We start from the raw sequence: 17575 nt of genomic DNA on the forward strand, positions 1-17575 counted from the left end.
AATAATGTTATACATAGCTTAAAGTGGATGATATTTGCTCTGATAATAATAAAACATATAATTATATAACCGAACGTATCTTATTAATCTGTGTCTGATAGAAGATGTTACATTTAAGTAAATCTTGAATAATATTTATATAAATATATCCAGCATATACAAAACAATATCAAATATCAACATGTACTGCAAATATGAATAATATACAAAAAAAAACTTTAACATAATTTATCACTTATAGATAAATACCACTGATTTTTGAGCTATGCAAAAATATATTTTTTTTTTGACATGAAAATCAAAAAGGTATTTTTGTACATTTAAACTTTGATATTTCGTTACACAAAATGTTACTTCAGCACGAATTTTCTCATTTTCCACAATACTACAATCTACTTCAAGTGAAATAATCTAGAGTTTCAGTCTTATCATTTTCGCCTATTAGCTCTTAGCCTGCTGCCGGGAACATATTCTACTTATATAAGTCCTTTTCCATAACTTAGTTGCCTCCCTTGACGAGTTATCGTTATCTTTCCGAATGCGCACGCTTAGATTTTTTTTTCACTTCCGGGGACGGCAACCATGCTGTCTGCTCATGGTCTGCGCTGTTCGCTATTCAGTCAATGTTTATTTTGATTTTTTAATAATAAATGGATTTGCCCATATTAAAAGATGGATAAGTCCATTCAAGATATTTAGCATGATTAAACCAGGATACTATAGTACTTATATATCGTTCTTTCTGGGAAGACGCTCACCTTTAGCATTTAAATGGCTACACACTCAAACATCAAGGTATCAAAGACCTCTATCGCACCTCGATTGTCACAGTTCGTAATGTTAAGATAATGCTCGAAGGAAAAAGTATTAACTACAATTGCAGATGCACAATATGTCATGTAAACAAACAACACAAAGTAACAACAATTTGCAGCAATATCCTACAATATCGAGACAGCTACTGCAAAAAATCAAAGGTTGCCTTTGTAACCTTTTTCGTTTTTTCATCCTCTCCCTCGACAACGACTTCCGTTCCGCCAAAAATCAGTTTCACAAAGACGCCTCGATCTTTCCCGCCAGAAAGATCCGGAACTTCAACTTCCAGCTGACCTAAATAAGAGCAGTCTACATCCGTGACGTATTGAGGATCTTCCTTTGTAGAGGTGTATAAATCAAATATCAATGTCATTTGATCTGCTTCTAGTGGCGTGTATCTTTGTTTCGATTGCACCTCACCAACAACCAGTTCTTGACCTTTCTTTACATGACAAGCAAACACATCCTTGCATTTAACACGTTTTCCAACTTGAACCTTTTTGTTTTCCGGATGTACACCAGCTTTAAAATCACGATACACTCGGATGCCATATGAACATTTAGCAACACGGGACACTATGGTAATTGGGTTATGTCCAAATATCACAGCTCCCTTTAAAACCACCAAACCAGCTTCTTCAGGTATGATTAATCTTTTGTCTTGAAAATTTGATCTTATAGCTTCTTGTAGCATTGGTGATTCAGAAAAACCACCGACGAGTAAGATTGTATCAACTCCCTGACTTTTCGTATCCTTGAATATCTTCTTGATATGTTTTACAGTATTTTTACACGATTCGTCGTACCACGACTTTACAATTTCCATATCCATTCGAATTTTATCACTCAACCACTTAACTTTATCTTTAAAGTCTGGTATCTCACTTATTCTATCTTTTAACAGCTTGCCCGTGTCTTCTGTATACAAGTCTGTCAAGCGAACTGGGATTTTTATGGTCTCTTTTCCAGTTTTTCCAGCTACTACTCCTCTTTTTTTAGTTTCAAACTCTCGGAGCAGATCGATGTGATCTTCTGCAGCTTCTGTTTTGAATCGCTTATAAGTTTTTTCTCCTACAAAAGCAACAAATCATTCCTTAAAACTTTCAATTTCACGTGTACTCTCGTTTCTCAAGACTTCAAATTTTATGAAACTTTTAGTACAATATATCTTATTATAATGTAAAATATTCTTTCACTTTGTGCAATTAAACATCATTATTAAAGGCTTATATTTAATATGTTAATAGCTTTGTTTAAGATATCCTTTAAAAATCCTCACATACTCTTATAGTGTGGAGGAAAAAGGCGTAACAACGATTCATCGAAAAACAACATTCAAAGAATATATCAAACATGTTGATATGACAGGTACAATGCGTGTAAGACATTGTTTTGGTATCGGGCGGAATAACATCACCATTTATATAACTTTTGAATATATTCTAATACCCAAAGACGGCTTAAGGAAAAATTCAAATGTATGAGTCTACAGAACTGTATTTCGACGAAAATTTCGTTGAAGCTTTTTCACTGACCTGTTATTTTCGCGAGAAAGTTTTCATAAGCAGCATCGACAGTCGCGCCACCCCACGCGCCACCATTCGCTGAATGTAATTCTTTGAGTTTGTCCGAATCAACGACTTCATGTAGAGTTATATCAACTGTTCCGCCTGAATGTAGTATAAGATAAAAATCGTTCATTAGCTGTTAATCTAACTTCCATTAATGTACGTTTTTCGTTGTCAAAAATGCACACATGGTATTCTCCTGCAGCAGCAACAACAACAACAACAAAACAAAAACAAACAACAACAAGTAAGTATAAAATGCTTTTTCACGTACAATATGTACTCGGATCTGAATTAAAAAAATCTTAACTCTATAATTTCGGACCGATTTTAACCAAAGTCGGATAATATAAATTTGTTTTTATAAAATGCATCAATTTGCTATCCCCAATGAATGAAAACAGCTGATTTACTGCAAATGATAACTAAAATTATGAACAATTTATTAAATGTTCTGGTGTAAATTTTCTGACACACGTTTCCTCTAATACTTTAACTTAAAACAAATTTGAATAAAATAACAGCATTAATACGAACAATATCATAAACAGCATTAACTTAAATAAGTAGAATTAATTCATAGCGATGAGGCAACAAACATCATATATACTAACACTTAACCTTTGCATTTACACCCTTAAAAATAAACGAATATTGATATCTTAAATAGCAGGTACCGCCCAAAGCATGGGGAAATTTATTTGTGTAAACCGCAAAATAACTTATCTTACACATAATGAAAAACTTTGCGTCCAAGATTGGTTGGACAAAGTTTTTATACGAAATAGGAGCGAAAAGATGAACAAAAGTGAAAAGGAGATCAACTTTCGAGGAACGTGGCCGCATAGAAAAGTACGTACCTAGTGGCTCAGCAAACAGACACAGAGCAAGAAACGGGGGTAAGAGGACGAATCAATTTTGTTTCAAATAAGCCTTACCTCCAACGTCAACCACCATGTATTTTCTACCTTTAGAAAATGGAGATACACGCATGGATTCTGACATGTTTCCTTCCAATTTCATTTTCTCAACCGGAAGATGCATACAAAATAACGAGGCTGCTTCCGGTTCAAGGGCAATGATCAGATTGTCTGTCTTTATTCCAGCCTAAATAAAAGACCACATTTGAATAAATAAAAAAGTTAAACAAAATGAAAGCAATAAAATTAGCAAATCTAACTGAAAATGATGTAAGGCTAGTCTGTTCGTGGATTGCAGTGGTAAATGCAAGCTATCGTTCTGGCCCTCTAGCACCACCTTAAACGGAATTGAAGCGTGAATGTGGTTCTAAGTATTGAATAAATGCAGTCTCTATAAAATCAGGCTGACAAATAAATATGTATTAATATAGCTAGATTTCACAATTTCTTAAATACATTTATAATAATATTTTAATTAATTTAATGTGACATTCAACCTACAATTTCTGCTGCCTCTCTCATGAACTGTTTAGAGCCGTCATTCCATATGGCAGGGACTGTTAACACCCATCGTAAGTCATTATCATCTGCATCATGTAATCTAAATAATTTGTCATAACATGCAGAATAAATTTAATGATGTTGGGTTCCAAGAACAAATGTTAGTATTTTGGAATTTTACTAGTAAATACAACGCAATCAGAATGGTACAATTATAAAAGCACAAAGTTAATTTAGAGCTATACATATTCTTTCTAATTGACGGATTAATACATATGTATAAATTTTGATATAATTCAAGTTCAATGGTACAATGAAATCGCTACGAAGTATACATCAACATATATCTTAAACAGATGTATCCACATGTATTGAACGTTTAGTTAATGTGTGTCATTCACTTGAAGTTGTTATAAACTAGAAATGTGTCCATAGGACACGGATGGGTGTCCATAGGACACGGATGCCCCACACGCCACTGTTCTGTCAATCTTATGACTCTAGGTCAAATATTTTTTGGACTGCATGTGCCTCAAGTTGAAAACTAAAAATCAACAACGGGCCATAATTCTGTTAAATTTGGTCGCAGCAAAAATTCCTTCCTTTACTACCATCTACACATTAAGGTTGTTCATCCCTGGAAGTTTAAGCAAAATCTGCCATCCGGTTTAAGAGGAGTTGCGTTCACAAAATTTTACATAGTATATAGTGAAAAAATCAACAAAGGCCCATAATTCTGTTAAATTTGATCGCAGCAAAAAATTCCTCCCTTTACTACCATCTACACATTAAGGTTGTTCATCCCTGGAAGTTTAAGCAAAATCTGCCATCCGGTTTAAGAGGAGTTGCGTTCACAAAATTTCTACAAAGTATATAGTGAAAAAATCAACAAAGGGCCATAATTCTGTTAAATTTGGTCGCAGCAAAAATTCCTTCCTTTACTACCATCTACACATTAAGGTTGTTCATCCCTGGAAGTTTAAGCAAAATCTGCCATCCGGTTTAAGAGGAGTTGCGTTCACAAGATTTCGGGACGTACGGACTGACGGACAGACGTACGGACGGACACTCGGACGGACATGTGCAACGCTATATGCTCCCACTCTGTGGAGGCATAAAAATATGCTAGAGAACAATTCAGCAAAATAGAATCCTATGAAAACTTGTATATTGTTATTTTTAATATCAAAATTGCATCTATTTGTTATCAGTATTAGCAAGGTTTGATTTGAATACTTACATGTTACGTAGACATCCCATAAGGTGATCTTTCAAGTATTTGATAGCTATACCGAACACCTCTAGAGCCTTCATCTTATGATCAAATTCGTCTGTTATTTCTAGATCTCGCTTTAATCCCTGTGATCAATAAGAATGTAAGATAACAGTTTAAACGATACGGCAACCAAGACATTGCAAACATACCTGCATTATAGAAGTAAAATACTAAAAAAAATAATATGAATGTCATTCAGCAGGACTATGAAAAATGCTGTCTTTATTTCATACAAAGGAACAATGTACATGACACAACAAATCTGCCTCTATTTACACTTCAAATCTAAATACTTAGAAATATTCCCGCAATCAAAATTCTGCACAGAAGCGACGCTTTGCAAATTATGTCTTCCGAGAACGAAAAAGGTTGACGCTTTTTATATGTCCGGAAATGCAGCATATCTTTAAGGTAATTGATACCAATATTAAACAACATATCCTCACAACTTTAATTACGAACTACAAAGATCTAGAGATATGATTAAATGGAAAAGTATGAAAATGTTAAATCTCATAAATACCATTGAATTATATAGCATCATCTTAAAGCGTCTGAAATAATAGTAATCCTCATGTACCCCATCTATCGCTAGTTGACCATACTCGTTTTCTGCTTCATACCCAAAAGCTTTGAATGTCTTGTCTTTGTTTAGGAGAAGAATTGTCGGTGTTTTCAGTGACATCAAGGATCCTGTACCAGCGACCCATTTTGTCTGAGCATAAACTTTTGTAGGGTCTTTAATATACTCGTTTTTTAAAGAGAATGCGTATCCAGAGTAGGTCGTACCAAAATCAATAGCTGCAACGACCAGTTTACCTCCCTTACTGCTTGGTCCTCCCTTTGTACCACCTTTTGCACCCGACATCGTCAACCTTTTGTATTTCTGTTTTTGCAGTACCACCAATTAATTAGATAATTAGATAGATGAGTTAAATATTATTAAGAGAAATAATCATAAAAGCATCGTAATGTCTATTTCAATGTTAAAGTGTCCAGGCAGTTTATGGCCCTTTCCAATGTCAAAGCAAATAGTGTGTTTATGTTATGGTTTTTACAATTAAGAGAACGAAGAAAGCGAGCGCTAGTCCGCGACAATGGGTTCTTCAAGTAAAAGGGGTTTGGGTGCACCTCACACACTTCCTTTATCGGTTACGGCAATTAATATCTCGCAAGCTACCCAGTTAGCTTACGGAAAGTCGGTGGTTCTACTCAGGTGCCCGTTAATGCTTTAAATGATGTACAGAGGGACACCTGAGGTCTTCCTCCACCAGTAACTGTAGGTGGAAAGTCGCCATATGACCTTTACTATCTAGTGCTGGTGCGCGACGTTAAACCCCCCAAAAATATCTCGCAAGCTGGTTTTTAATCATGAAATTTGAGGACATATATATAAGTTAGAAAAGTTAATACCGCTAATAAAAAGACAATCAGACAAAATTCCTTCGATTATAGAGTTGTAAACGAAAGGAACCTACTTCCCAGTCAAGAATGTGAATGAGTTTAAATCAAAATTAGATAAACACTGGCAGTGGAGAAGATTCAAATTTGACGATATTTATTGAATAGACCAATACCGGAGCGAACGACAAGAAAATAGAACTCGAGGAGAATGGTTCCGGTAGTCGATCTGTTAGGGACAAATAAAGTTTCCCATACATCACAAGGTATCACAAGGTATGTATGCTAATTATGTATGTCTTTCAATTTATAGGCAATACGAGATATAAGAAATGAATGTTGATTTGATATTAGCAGCATATATTTTCAGAAAGCTCTAAAAAGTTATTATAAATAGATATTTTTAAAGATACAATGTCTTCCGGTCCCTATACTTGTACTCCTGTTTATAACCATAAATTGTATTTATAAAATTGGTGTTGCCCTAGAAGGACAAGTAGGCTTAACTTGTATTAAACAATCTTTCGTAATTTTTAAAGAAATTAAAGAATTACAATGTACTCCTGTACTAAACAATAACTATATGAAAACGAAATTATTAACGCGGAAACCTCCATAAGTTTTGCGAAAGTTTTCATGAAAAAAATATCCGTAAGTGATGGTGGACTATTTATGCTTTCGTGTTTTTCAACCAATTTAAACTACATGTTTAAACACCATAAATATTGAAACAAGACGACAAGTATTAAAAGTATCGTCCTTTTTATCAAGTTATACCCCTTGTGTTAGATAAGCTATTCAAATAAGAACGAAATATTTGCAAAATTGTTTCACGTATTTATAATAAGTAACAGCATATGGCTACTTTCGATTTAATGTACATTGTTTTGTAATAAAAAATCTTAATGTATATAGAAATAAATTTTATTTTTATTTAGAATTAACTTTTGTTAAATAATCAGACAAAATATTTGCCTAGTACCACATCTAAATGTATTTATTCAGCAAACAATACATTGTAAACAAAGATTTAATTTAAAAATGAAGTCCAAATAATGTTAACCTTTTATGTAATCTTATTTGTTATATACAAATTATATATATCAGTCAAGTTTTGGTCGTAAAATAATTTTGTTATTGTAAAAAGTCGAATAGATTAAACTGCATAATGGTTGATAAAAGAAAAAATGCCATATCATATTTAATGACAAATTAAATATATCTGAAATATATTATGTTTACTGTAAATCTTGATTAGGCAGCTAAGTATTGATGCAGCAATATGTTATATTCCCATTCATTAAAATCGCCAGAATTTACATAACCATTTTTTCGGAGCATTTTTGTTAGTACTTCTATGAAATATAAAGCATATTATACTTCCTGGTTTGTCTATTTAAAGATTGTAACTTCATGTACATGAATAATCTATCTTATCTGCTACCCTATTTGATTTAATAAAAATTTATATGTAGAGGTCATTGTTTAAATACATTTCAAAGGAGATATTTTGATAAAGCAATTAATCAATTAAACATTCATAATTTAGTACAGAAATATGTCAAGTAGATCGATACGTTTTCGTATAATTTGTCGTTAACTCTAAATGATATTTGATAATCTGTGGTATTTATAGATCAAACTGAATGTATGCCATGTTATAATTATTTAACTTTGCACCAACACAATATAGGTCATATGGCGACTTTCAAGCTTTTATAACCGAAATGCCGAAAGTTGATAGAGTACTTAAAAGTGGCCATATATGCAGGATCAACAAACGGCACCAGCTTTTACAGAATATCTTTACAAATTTTCTGCATCATTGAGCGGCGATAGAAAATCTAAATGTCTGAAGCTTAATATCTTAATGTCAAGTAGATGTTGATTTAAAACATTATTATTGTTATTGAAGAAAAGAAAGCAACGGAGCCAATTTATTATCCTGGCGTTGTAGCAAGTAAAGTTGTCTTGAACAAGTTATTTCTAGAATTTTGCGATAGTGGACAAACGTACTTACGTAGCGCTTATTGTTGTGTTGGCTACACTGAATAGTGATGGTTGCAGAAAGTTGTGATGGCTAAACAAAGTTTACCGAAAGTTGTGTTGGCTACACCAAGTGGTATTGGCTACAGAAAGTTGTGATGGCTACTTTAATTTGTGTTAAAGTGAGAGATACATCATAGAGTCAAACTTGTATTAATCGACCGCGCAAGGGAAACACCCAAAACGGCCCTTTAATGAAACGGTCTCTTGAGACAAAGAAAAGGAACCCGACACAGTGTTGGGATAGTGTAAAAAGTGATTCTAGAAAAAAAATATATATATAGTTTATATAGCCTATATATTATATATAAACTATATATATATATATATATATATATATATATATATATATATATATATATATATATATATATATATATATATATATATATATATATATATATATATATATTTTCTGGAATTACTTTTTTTACACTATCCAAACTCTGTGCCAGGTCCCTTTGAGACAAAGCATGATATAAAAGTCAAAATTTAAAAATCTTTCTTTTGCGGTGCGAATGTTTTTCAACTTCATTTATATAAATGTTGATAAGTGTGATATGTAAATTTACGTATCAAACTTGCTTGTACCTCATGTCAAGTAAAGTTTTTATAACAAACAATATTCAATTAAATAACAGTCAGTTTAACATAAGCTACATTTTGCATATATAGTTTTTGACCGACATAAAAGACATGTAACGAAAACGATTATTATTGAACATTCGAAATACCAACAATAGGTGTGTGATTTTGGACCCTTTCAGAGCTGAATTTGGCTTTTCGGATTAGTTTATAAATGCAACATTTCTGTTTAATATCGGAGTTCAATAATGTCATACATAGCTTAAAGTGGATGATATTTGCTCTGATAATAATAAAACATATAATTATATAACCGAACGTATCTTATGAATCTGTGTCTGATAGAAGATGTTACATTTAAGTAAATCTTGAATAATATTTATATAAATATATCCAGCATATACAAAACAATATCAACTATCAACATGTATTGCAAATATGAATAATATACAAAAACAAAAAAAAAAAACTTTAACTTAATTTATCACTTATAGATAAATACCACTGATTTTTGAGCTATGCAAAATTATATTTTTTTTTGACATGAAAATCAAAAAGGTATTTTTGTACATTTAAACTTTGATATTTCGTTACACAAAATGTTACTTCAGCACGAATTTTCTCATTTTCCACAATACTACAATCTACTTTAAGTGAAATAATCTAGAGTTTCAGTCTTATCATTTTCGCCTATTAGCTCTTAGCCTGCCGCCGGGAACATATTCTACTTATATAAGTCCTTTTCCATAACTTAGTTTCCTCCCTTGACGAGTTATCATCATCTTTCCGAATGCGCATTCTTAGATTTTTTTCACTTCCGGGGACGGCAACCATGCTGTCTGCTCATGGTCTGCGCTGTTCGCTATTGAGTCAATGGTTTTTTTGTGATTTTTTAATAATAAATGGATTTGCCTATATTAAAAGATGGATAAGTCCATTCAAGATATTTAGCATGATTCAGGCCACCAGGATACTATAGTACTAATCTATCGTTCTTTCTGGGAAGACGCTCACCTTTAGCATTTAAATGGCTACACACTCAACATCAAGGTATCAAAGACCTCTATCGCACCTCTCTCTCACATACTCAGTCACGCGTATTTAAAACCAAACAATGTTCTTTTGGATGCACCCTATAGAATGATGCATTTTTGTTGTATTCGTTTTCCATTATAAAGCATTATTTTAACGATTGTCACAGTTCGTAAAGTTAAGATAATGCTCGAAGGAAAAAGTATTAACTACAATTGCAGATGCATATTACATATGTCATGTAAACAAACAACACAAAGTAACAACAATTTGCAGCAATATCCTACAATATCGAGACAGCTACTGCAAAAAATCAAAGGTTGCCTTTGTAACCTTTTTCGTTTTTTCATCTTCTCCCTCAACAACGACTTCCGTTCCGCCAAAAATCAGTTTCACAAAGACGCCTCGCTCTTTCCCGCCAGAAAGATCCGGAACTTCAACTTCCAGCTGACCTAAATAAGAGCAGTCTACATCCGTGACATATTGAGGATCTTCCTTTGTAGATGTGTATAAATCGAAGATCAGTGTCATTTGATCTGCTTCTAGTGGCGTGTATCTTTGGTTCGACTGCACCTCACCAACAACTAACTCTTGACCTTTCTTCACGTGACAAGCAAACGCATCCTTGCATTTAAAACGTTTTCCAACTTGAACCTTTTTGTCTTCCAGATGTTCACCAGCTTTAAAATCACGATATACTCGGATGCCATATGAACATTTTGCAACACGGGACACTATGGTAATTGGGTTATGTCCAAAAATCACAGCTCCCTTTAATACCACCAAACCAGCTTCTTCAGGTATAATTAATCTTTTGTCTTTGAAGTTTGATCTTAGAGCTTCTTGTAGCATTGGTGATTCAGAAAAACCCCCGACAAGTAAGATTGTGTTGATCCCCAGATTCTGCTTCTCTTTAAATATTTTCTTGATGTGTTCTACTGTATTTCTACACGATTCGTCATACCATGACTTTACCATTCCATAATCAATTCGTATTTTATCACCTTGCCATTTGACTTTATCTTTAAACTCCACTATCTCGCTGATTCTAGCTTTAAATGTTTTTCCAGTTGTCTCTTCATATAATTCTCCTAGACGAAAGGGCATTTTGATGGTCTCTAGTCCGGTTTTTCCAGCTACTACGCTTCTTTTTTTAGCTTCAAACTCCCGGAGCAGATCGATATGATCTTCTGTAGCCTCTTTCTTGAATTGGTTATAAAACTTTTCCCCTTAAACAAAGATTATTATCTTGACACGCGTTTATGGTAAAACAGAGGATGAGTGCTATTTTACATTGTAAATTATCATTAATTTATGAGTAATATAAAGTAAATAGTAATGATCAGAGAGTTTATAATAATATTTTTTACAATTGCATGTACAAGTACACTTAAAAAACGTAATTATAATGTGCAATGTAAATATCTTGTTTTATAAATTGAAGACAGCAATATTGAATGTTTGATATCAACAGGAACTGTCGTAGCCTGTTTTGTAAAGTTTATAGGATGGTATCCAATTTAGCTGATATCTTGACGAATTTCTCTTGATTTTAATAAGACTCATTTAGGTTATTATAACTGAAACTAAATTTGATCTGATTTCCACATGCTATGATCTTTTCAATAAATCGACATTTCTATGAAATTTTCAATTACACCATTTTTATCTGTTTGGGTCGTCAGACCAAACAAATAATGGTAGCGAAATTTCAGACTCGAATGCTGTTAATTGCAAGTGCCGAAAGTAGTCCGCTTTTTTGAAGCGGTTACTTCCCTTTATATGTAACACTTAGGCCGAAAAAATTAGGGGAGATCACTGCGTAAATATGGTCACATGACAGGCGGGTTAATTTTCAAGCAAAATAATTCCCGAATGGTCGAAGATTTCTAATATTGTTTTATTCTTTATAAATAAACATGCTTATAGTAAGCGCCATGGTTATTTATACAAGTGTTAAACAATAGTTAGCGTCGTTAAATAATAAATAAATAGAATAATAAGGTTTTCTTCAGGCCGTTAAAATATAAATTCACCGTGGCCGAGGGGTTTTCGCGCTCGCTTAGGAAGCGAGAGGTCTGGGGTTCAAATCCCAATTACGCAACCAATTTTTTTCAAATTGTTTAAGTCAAATAAACATTGGATCGAATATCAGTGTTGCAATTAGTCTTATAGCCAATCTACTACAATTAAAACGCTGGAAAGCATTGGTGGCACTATACAAAAACAAATTGGTTTATAATCTCAGAACCTTCACCTTTCTGACATTCTGAGACCCAAACAAATTCAGCGCCATCTGTGCTTTGATCATACCAAGATATTGTATTCAGCTTACGCCTGGGTACTAGATACTTGGACGGTAGCTTGCACTACTGCTGTCGTTTATAAACAAGACTATGAGACAGTTTTATTCTGCCATGTTGAAAGTCAATTATAGTTACTTTTTTAGCTATTCCTAGGCACAGATATTTACACAATATGTTAATTTTCCATATGTATTTACTGATGTGGTATGTTAACTGACCTGTAATTTTCGTGATAAAGTTTTCATAAGCAGCGTCTACTCTTGTACCACCCCACGCGCCACCATTAGCTGAATCTAATTCTTTGAGTTTGTCTGACTCCACAACTTCATGTAACGTTATATCAACTGTTCCGCCTGAATACAGAGTATACACATGTATAAACAACATTATTCCGCGACCATGTATTCAATGAAAGTATTAGAAGTTCAAGGGCGACGCACAGATCCGAGAAATTTAAAGATAGTGACCATGATACAAATTCTCTCACACCAAATCAAGTACTAGTATAGTGTGCACGAATTTGACAACAAACAGGGGCGATCATACGTTGGATAGCAATCAAGACATGACGGAATCAAGTCGTGTCTGACATTTCCATGTTATTTTGTTGTAATTATTACTTTCGAGAGATCACCCTTTTCCGATTTTTTACAGGTTTTATTAATGGGTCAATATAAATGTATAATATGTTGCCTACAAAACACAAAGGCGAAGGATTAGAAAAAAGCCCGCACAAGGCTTGTTTAATCATAGCATAATCTAAAGACCAGAAATAAAATGTTACCTCCTACGTCAACTACCATGTATTTTCTGCCTTTAGAAAAAGGAGAAATACGCATGGATTCTGTCATGTTTCCTTCCATTGATATTTTGTCAACCGGAAGATGCATACAAAATAACGAGGCTGCTTCCGGTTCAAGGGCGATAATCAGATTTTCTTTCTTTATTCCAGCCTGGAAAGTTCAAAATTCGCAATTAGTAGTATTTTTTTTTTTGTCAAAAAATTCTTATTTAAGCTGTTTGTTTTAAAAAAATGCAAACAAAGAGTAAATAATTGGATTTTTATCGTGAACATATTTAAATATTTTAGTCAACCCTAGTGCATATAAGAAAATTTGACCTGTGGAAAATTATTAAAGCTGGAAAAAATACAATAATACAAAATGAATAAAGAAAATGAAGTTTTGCATTCAACCTTTTCTGCAGCCTCTCTCATAAACTGTTTAGAGCCGTCATTCCATATAGCAGGAACTGTTAAAACCCATTGTATGTCACTTTCAAGGATACCATGCACTCTGAAAAAATACAAACAAACGCATTAATTAGATTCTATTAATTTATATACATATACACAAGGTTTTTTTTTCAGATACTGATTAAAAAATTTCAACTTCATTAAGTTTCGAGCACAAGCAAACTTCTGAATTCTCGACATCGTGGCATACATGAGGATGAGCAATGAGTGGATCCATTCCTATTAATGATCATTATATAATTCTTTTTTGGTCTTTGTTGTAAATATTGTTCCACTTCATATGTAACATGGATTTTACAAAAAAGATTTTCTAGCATATAGCATAAGCCATTAGATTAATACAAAAACAAACATTAAAGTGACATTATGCTCATTCTTTCGTTATCAAGTTGTGTGGAATTAGAAACATATGTATTTAAAAAAAAAAGATTGACTATCTTAATGGTGATATGGACAGTCAATAATTGATTATTGGAAATGTTTAGAATAAAATATAAAAACTGCCTAAAATAAAAAAGACATTCCCACACGTTTTTATTAAAAGAGAAAAAAGGATATATATGTAAAAAGTTCTTGAATATTCATTAAAAGTAGGATGTGAAATAAGAAAGATATATGGCAAAATATAAATATATTATGACTTTTACCTGTTCTCTCAGCATTTGCACTTTGATGGGCATAATGTCATTTTAACGACATTTATTTCTGATATCTTACAAACATTTTTGATTAGAAAAAAAGTAGCAAACATCACAAAATACAAAATATTATGATTTAGATAGGCCAGAATATCAGTGATGCATCTAATACTTATAACAAAATAACAGCTTGGGGAACAGGTAGTACGTAGTACAGCAAAGAACCTACTTGTTACTAATACTGCCCATAAGATGACCTTTTAGGTATTTGATAGCTATGCCAAAAACATCAAGAGCTTTCATCTTATGACCAAACTCGTCTGTTATTTCTATATCCCGTTTCAAACCCTGAAAACCAAATTTAGATATGACTGTACTAAGGACCTGTCTTTAGCTACACTAGATAAAATAATAAAATCAACAGCTGTTAGATTGCAAGTGTAGAAATAAAAAAAAACTGTGCATCTATACTGTAACATTGAAACCCATGCAATTGCCATAACTTTACACAACTTGTGTTTATCTTTAAATTTTCATAATTATACATTTATTTGTTTTTGAAGACAAAACAGTTATGTCTTTCGTTTATGTCAAACGTTGCGATTCCCTTTAAGCATCTATTCAAACAATGAGACTTTTGAAATGTTTTGTCTTTGAAACAACTGATATTGATCTATCATGTTGATACAAACATAAAAACAGCAACTAACAATATTGTAAAAAGATGTAAATGCTTATTTTGACAATACCATTGAATTATAGAGCATCATCTTGAAGCGTCTGAAATAATAGTAATCCTTGTGCTGCCCATTTTGCGCTAGTCGACAATACTCGTTTTCTGCTTCATAACCAAAAGCATTGAATGTCTTGTCTTTGTTGAGTAGCAGAACTGTCGGTGTTTTAAGTGATATCAAGGCCGCTGACCCCGCAACCCATGTTGTCTGTGCAAACACCTTGGTGGGATTTTCATTATAGTCATTTTTAAAAGAGAATGCGTATCCAGAGTAGGTCGTACCAAAATCAATAGCTGCAACGACCAGTTTACCGCTTTTACTTTTTGGTCCTCCCTTTGTACCTCCCTTTGCACCTGACATCGTTAACCTTTTATATATATAAAAAAACACAACTTAACGATAACTGAAGGTTTATTCATAAAAACATTTATGGAAATTATTGAAGATTTCACTAAGCCAGATAATATTTTCGTGAACATGTTTTTTTAAACAACTGGTTTCATTCAAATGTTTATCTTGTTTCACGAAACTTTTACCGAGACGCGTTTCACAACACGCCAGCTATTTACACTTTAGTTTCTTCTTTATTGATGTTAAGGCACATTATATCTCAAAATTTCATATTTTTAATACTATTAAGTAATGGAAAACATGTGTTTAATGATGTTTTATTACTGGATTGAGATGCATAACAACTGTAGAAAGTTGCGATCTTTCATTGATATGACTGTGTCCTAAATGTAGCAAAATGTAAACAATGTTGTATTTTGACCTCCATACAAAATACTCATTCACTATGACTATAAGAGCAAAAAATGTAAAAGATGGTTCATCTATGTGGCAAATGCCTATTTGTATGGATACAATATACAAAAAGGAAAGATTTTGAGGGAAAAAAGGATAACATTTTTGAGGCATAATTGATCTTTAATATAAAATCCCGAAAAAAAACCAGAAAACAAAACAAAAACTGCATAGCTGTCTCGAAAGATTTACCTGTAAGACTCTAAGTTGCGGAATATTTATGCTTTCGTGTTATTTTTTTTTCAAGTATTAAAATAATTTTCCTTCTAAACAAGTTAAAACCCCTGTGTTAGATATATTACAAATAAGAACGAAACATGTGTAAAATTTTTACACGTATTTATAATAAGTAACAGCATAATTATATGGCTACTTTCGTTTTAATGTTCATTTGTATTTGGTATACATGTAATGTAAAAGTTAATTAATATAATATTATACTCTTAGTTTAAACGTTGTTACAAATACTATAATTAAGCTTATCAGAAATTATTTGCCAACGTTTTTATTCCATAAACACCTACATGTAAGTCTTATCAATGTAAACAAAGTATATATCACATAAAATGAAGTCCCAATAATATAATTTCTAAATGTTTACCTTTTTTGTAATCCGATATAAGAATATTAAAAAATTATATCATATCAGTCAAGTTTGATCGTAACAAAATACAGTTGTTATCTTTAAAAATGTCGAATACGAATTAAACTACATAAAGGTTGAAATCGAAAGAAGAAAATAATTAAACTACATGTACTATGAGAAGGAAATATATTATATTTCTTGATTAAGGCAGCTTACACTTGGTTTAGGCAGTAATATGTATATATTCCCTTTGTAATTATCTCCAAAATTTACATAACCATTTTTTCGGGCATTTTTGTTAGTATTTCTATGAAATATAAAGCATATTATATTTCCTGGTTTATCCATTTAAAAAAAGTAACTATACATGAACATGTTTATCTGTCTAAATGATCTATAATTTAATGAAAATTTATATGTAAAGGTCATTGTTTAAATACATTTCAAAGGAGATATTTTGATAAATCAATTAATTAAACGTTCACAATTTAGTACAAAAATACGTCAAGTAGATCGATACGTTTTCGTATCAATTGTCGTTAACTGATAATCTGTGGTATTTATAGATCAAACTGACTGTATGACATGTTATAATTATTTGCGGGTTGGATTTAACGTCGCACCAACACAAATGTGATATTCATATTGAAGTGGATTGAAAACTATTATGCAACGGCCATTTTCCTGAACTACGTAAAAAAGGCCAATAAACTTCGGGAAGGATTTTGACGTTTGCTGCCTGATCGGGAAGCCTTGAAGTGGAATCCCCTTGTTTCCCGATGAGGAAGTATGCTCGACTGAGTATATAGGCAAGCCAACTTGCACAACCGTAAAGTTTAACCATATTCTAATTTTAAAGGACCTCCACTGACATACAAAGCTTCGAAACATAAACTTTACAGAATCTTACATAGATTAACCGGGGTACTTTAAACGGGAAATATGAATATTCTTAGACCCTTTTAAGCTTCAAGTTCGTTGCTTTTTATTTTAAAATATTTTGAAGAATAAAAATGATTATAATTATGTACATGTATTCTGGAGTTGTAAAAAGGAATAAACGAATAATCTGGCATTTTGCACACAAGTTATTCGGTCACACCTGTA

General features: G+C 32.5%; 2 protein-coding genes across 3 annotated transcripts; both read right to left on the reverse strand.

Annotated features, from left to right (window-relative positions):
• Window positions 1-118: 118 nt before the first annotated feature.
• Window positions 119-6458, reverse strand: LOC132724858 (heat shock 70 kDa protein 12A-like). Its single transcript, XM_060709817.1, has 6 exons — window positions 5605-6458; window positions 5046-5164; window positions 3806-3905; window positions 3323-3491; window positions 2352-2486; window positions 119-1887 (listed from the first exon to the last, which is right to left on the reverse strand). Exons 1-6 carry the CDS (start codon window positions 5947-5949, stop codon window positions 959-961), a joined length of 1797 nt encoding a protein of 598 aa, XP_060565800.1. The 5' UTR covers window positions 5950-6458; the 3' UTR covers window positions 119-958.
• A 3214-nt stretch (window positions 6459-9672) lies between these two features.
• Window positions 9673-16836, reverse strand: LOC132724857 (heat shock 70 kDa protein 12A-like). 2 transcript variants are annotated; one of them, XM_060709816.1, is made up of 7 exons: window positions 16685-16836; window positions 15094-15445; window positions 14574-14692; window positions 13647-13746; window positions 13236-13404; window positions 12670-12804; window positions 9673-11374 (listed from the first exon to the last, which is right to left on the reverse strand). In XM_060709816.1, the coding sequence occupies exons 2-7, from the start codon at window positions 15436-15438 to the stop codon at window positions 10446-10448; spliced, it is 1797 nt and encodes a 598-aa protein (XP_060565799.1). In that variant the 5' UTR covers window positions 15439-15445; window positions 16685-16836; the 3' UTR covers window positions 9673-10445. The 2 variants fall into 2 exon arrangements, with proteins under 2 accessions (XP_060565799.1, XP_060565798.1); XM_060709815.1 differs by lacking the exon at window positions 16685-16836 and adding an exon at window positions 16484-16639.
• Between the last annotated feature and the right edge of the window lie 739 nt (window positions 16837-17575).

Source organism: Ruditapes philippinarum, unplaced genomic scaffold, assembly GCF_026571515.1.
Source record: "Ruditapes philippinarum isolate M1 unplaced genomic scaffold, ASM2657151v2 ctg4587_1_1_1_1, whole genome shotgun sequence".
Lineage (NCBI taxonomy): Eukaryota > Metazoa > Mollusca > Bivalvia > Venerida > Veneridae > Ruditapes > Ruditapes philippinarum.

What these genes read in the sequence shown, in the direction of transcription:
- LOC132724858 (XM_060709817.1), bottom strand. Translation starts at nt 5,949, where the DNA reads ATGTCGGGTGCAAAAGGTGGTACAAAGGGAGGACCAAGCAGTAAGGGA. An exon ending in TGAGAGAGGCAGCAGAAATT is followed by an intron (nt 3,492 to 3,805) that starts GTAGGTTGAATG and finishes TCTTTTATTTAG; the next exon opens with GCTGGAATAAAGACAGACAA. An exon ending in CATGGTGGTTGACGTTGGAG is followed by an intron (nt 2,487 to 3,322) that starts GTAAGGCTTATT and finishes TACTACATTCAG; the next exon opens with GCGGAACAGTTGATATAACT.
- LOC132724857 (XM_060709816.1), bottom strand. Translation starts at nt 15,438, where the DNA reads ATGTCAGGTGCAAAGGGAGGTACAAAGGGAGGACCAAAAAGTAAAAGC. An exon ending in TGAGAGAGGCTGCAGAAAAG is followed by an intron (nt 13,405 to 13,646) that starts GTTGAATGCAAA and finishes TGAACTTTCCAG; the next exon opens with GCTGGAATAAAGAAAGAAAA. An exon ending in CATGGTAGTTGACGTAGGAG is followed by an intron (nt 12,805 to 13,235) that starts GTAACATTTTAT and finishes CTCTGTATTCAG; the next exon opens with GCGGAACAGTTGATATAACG.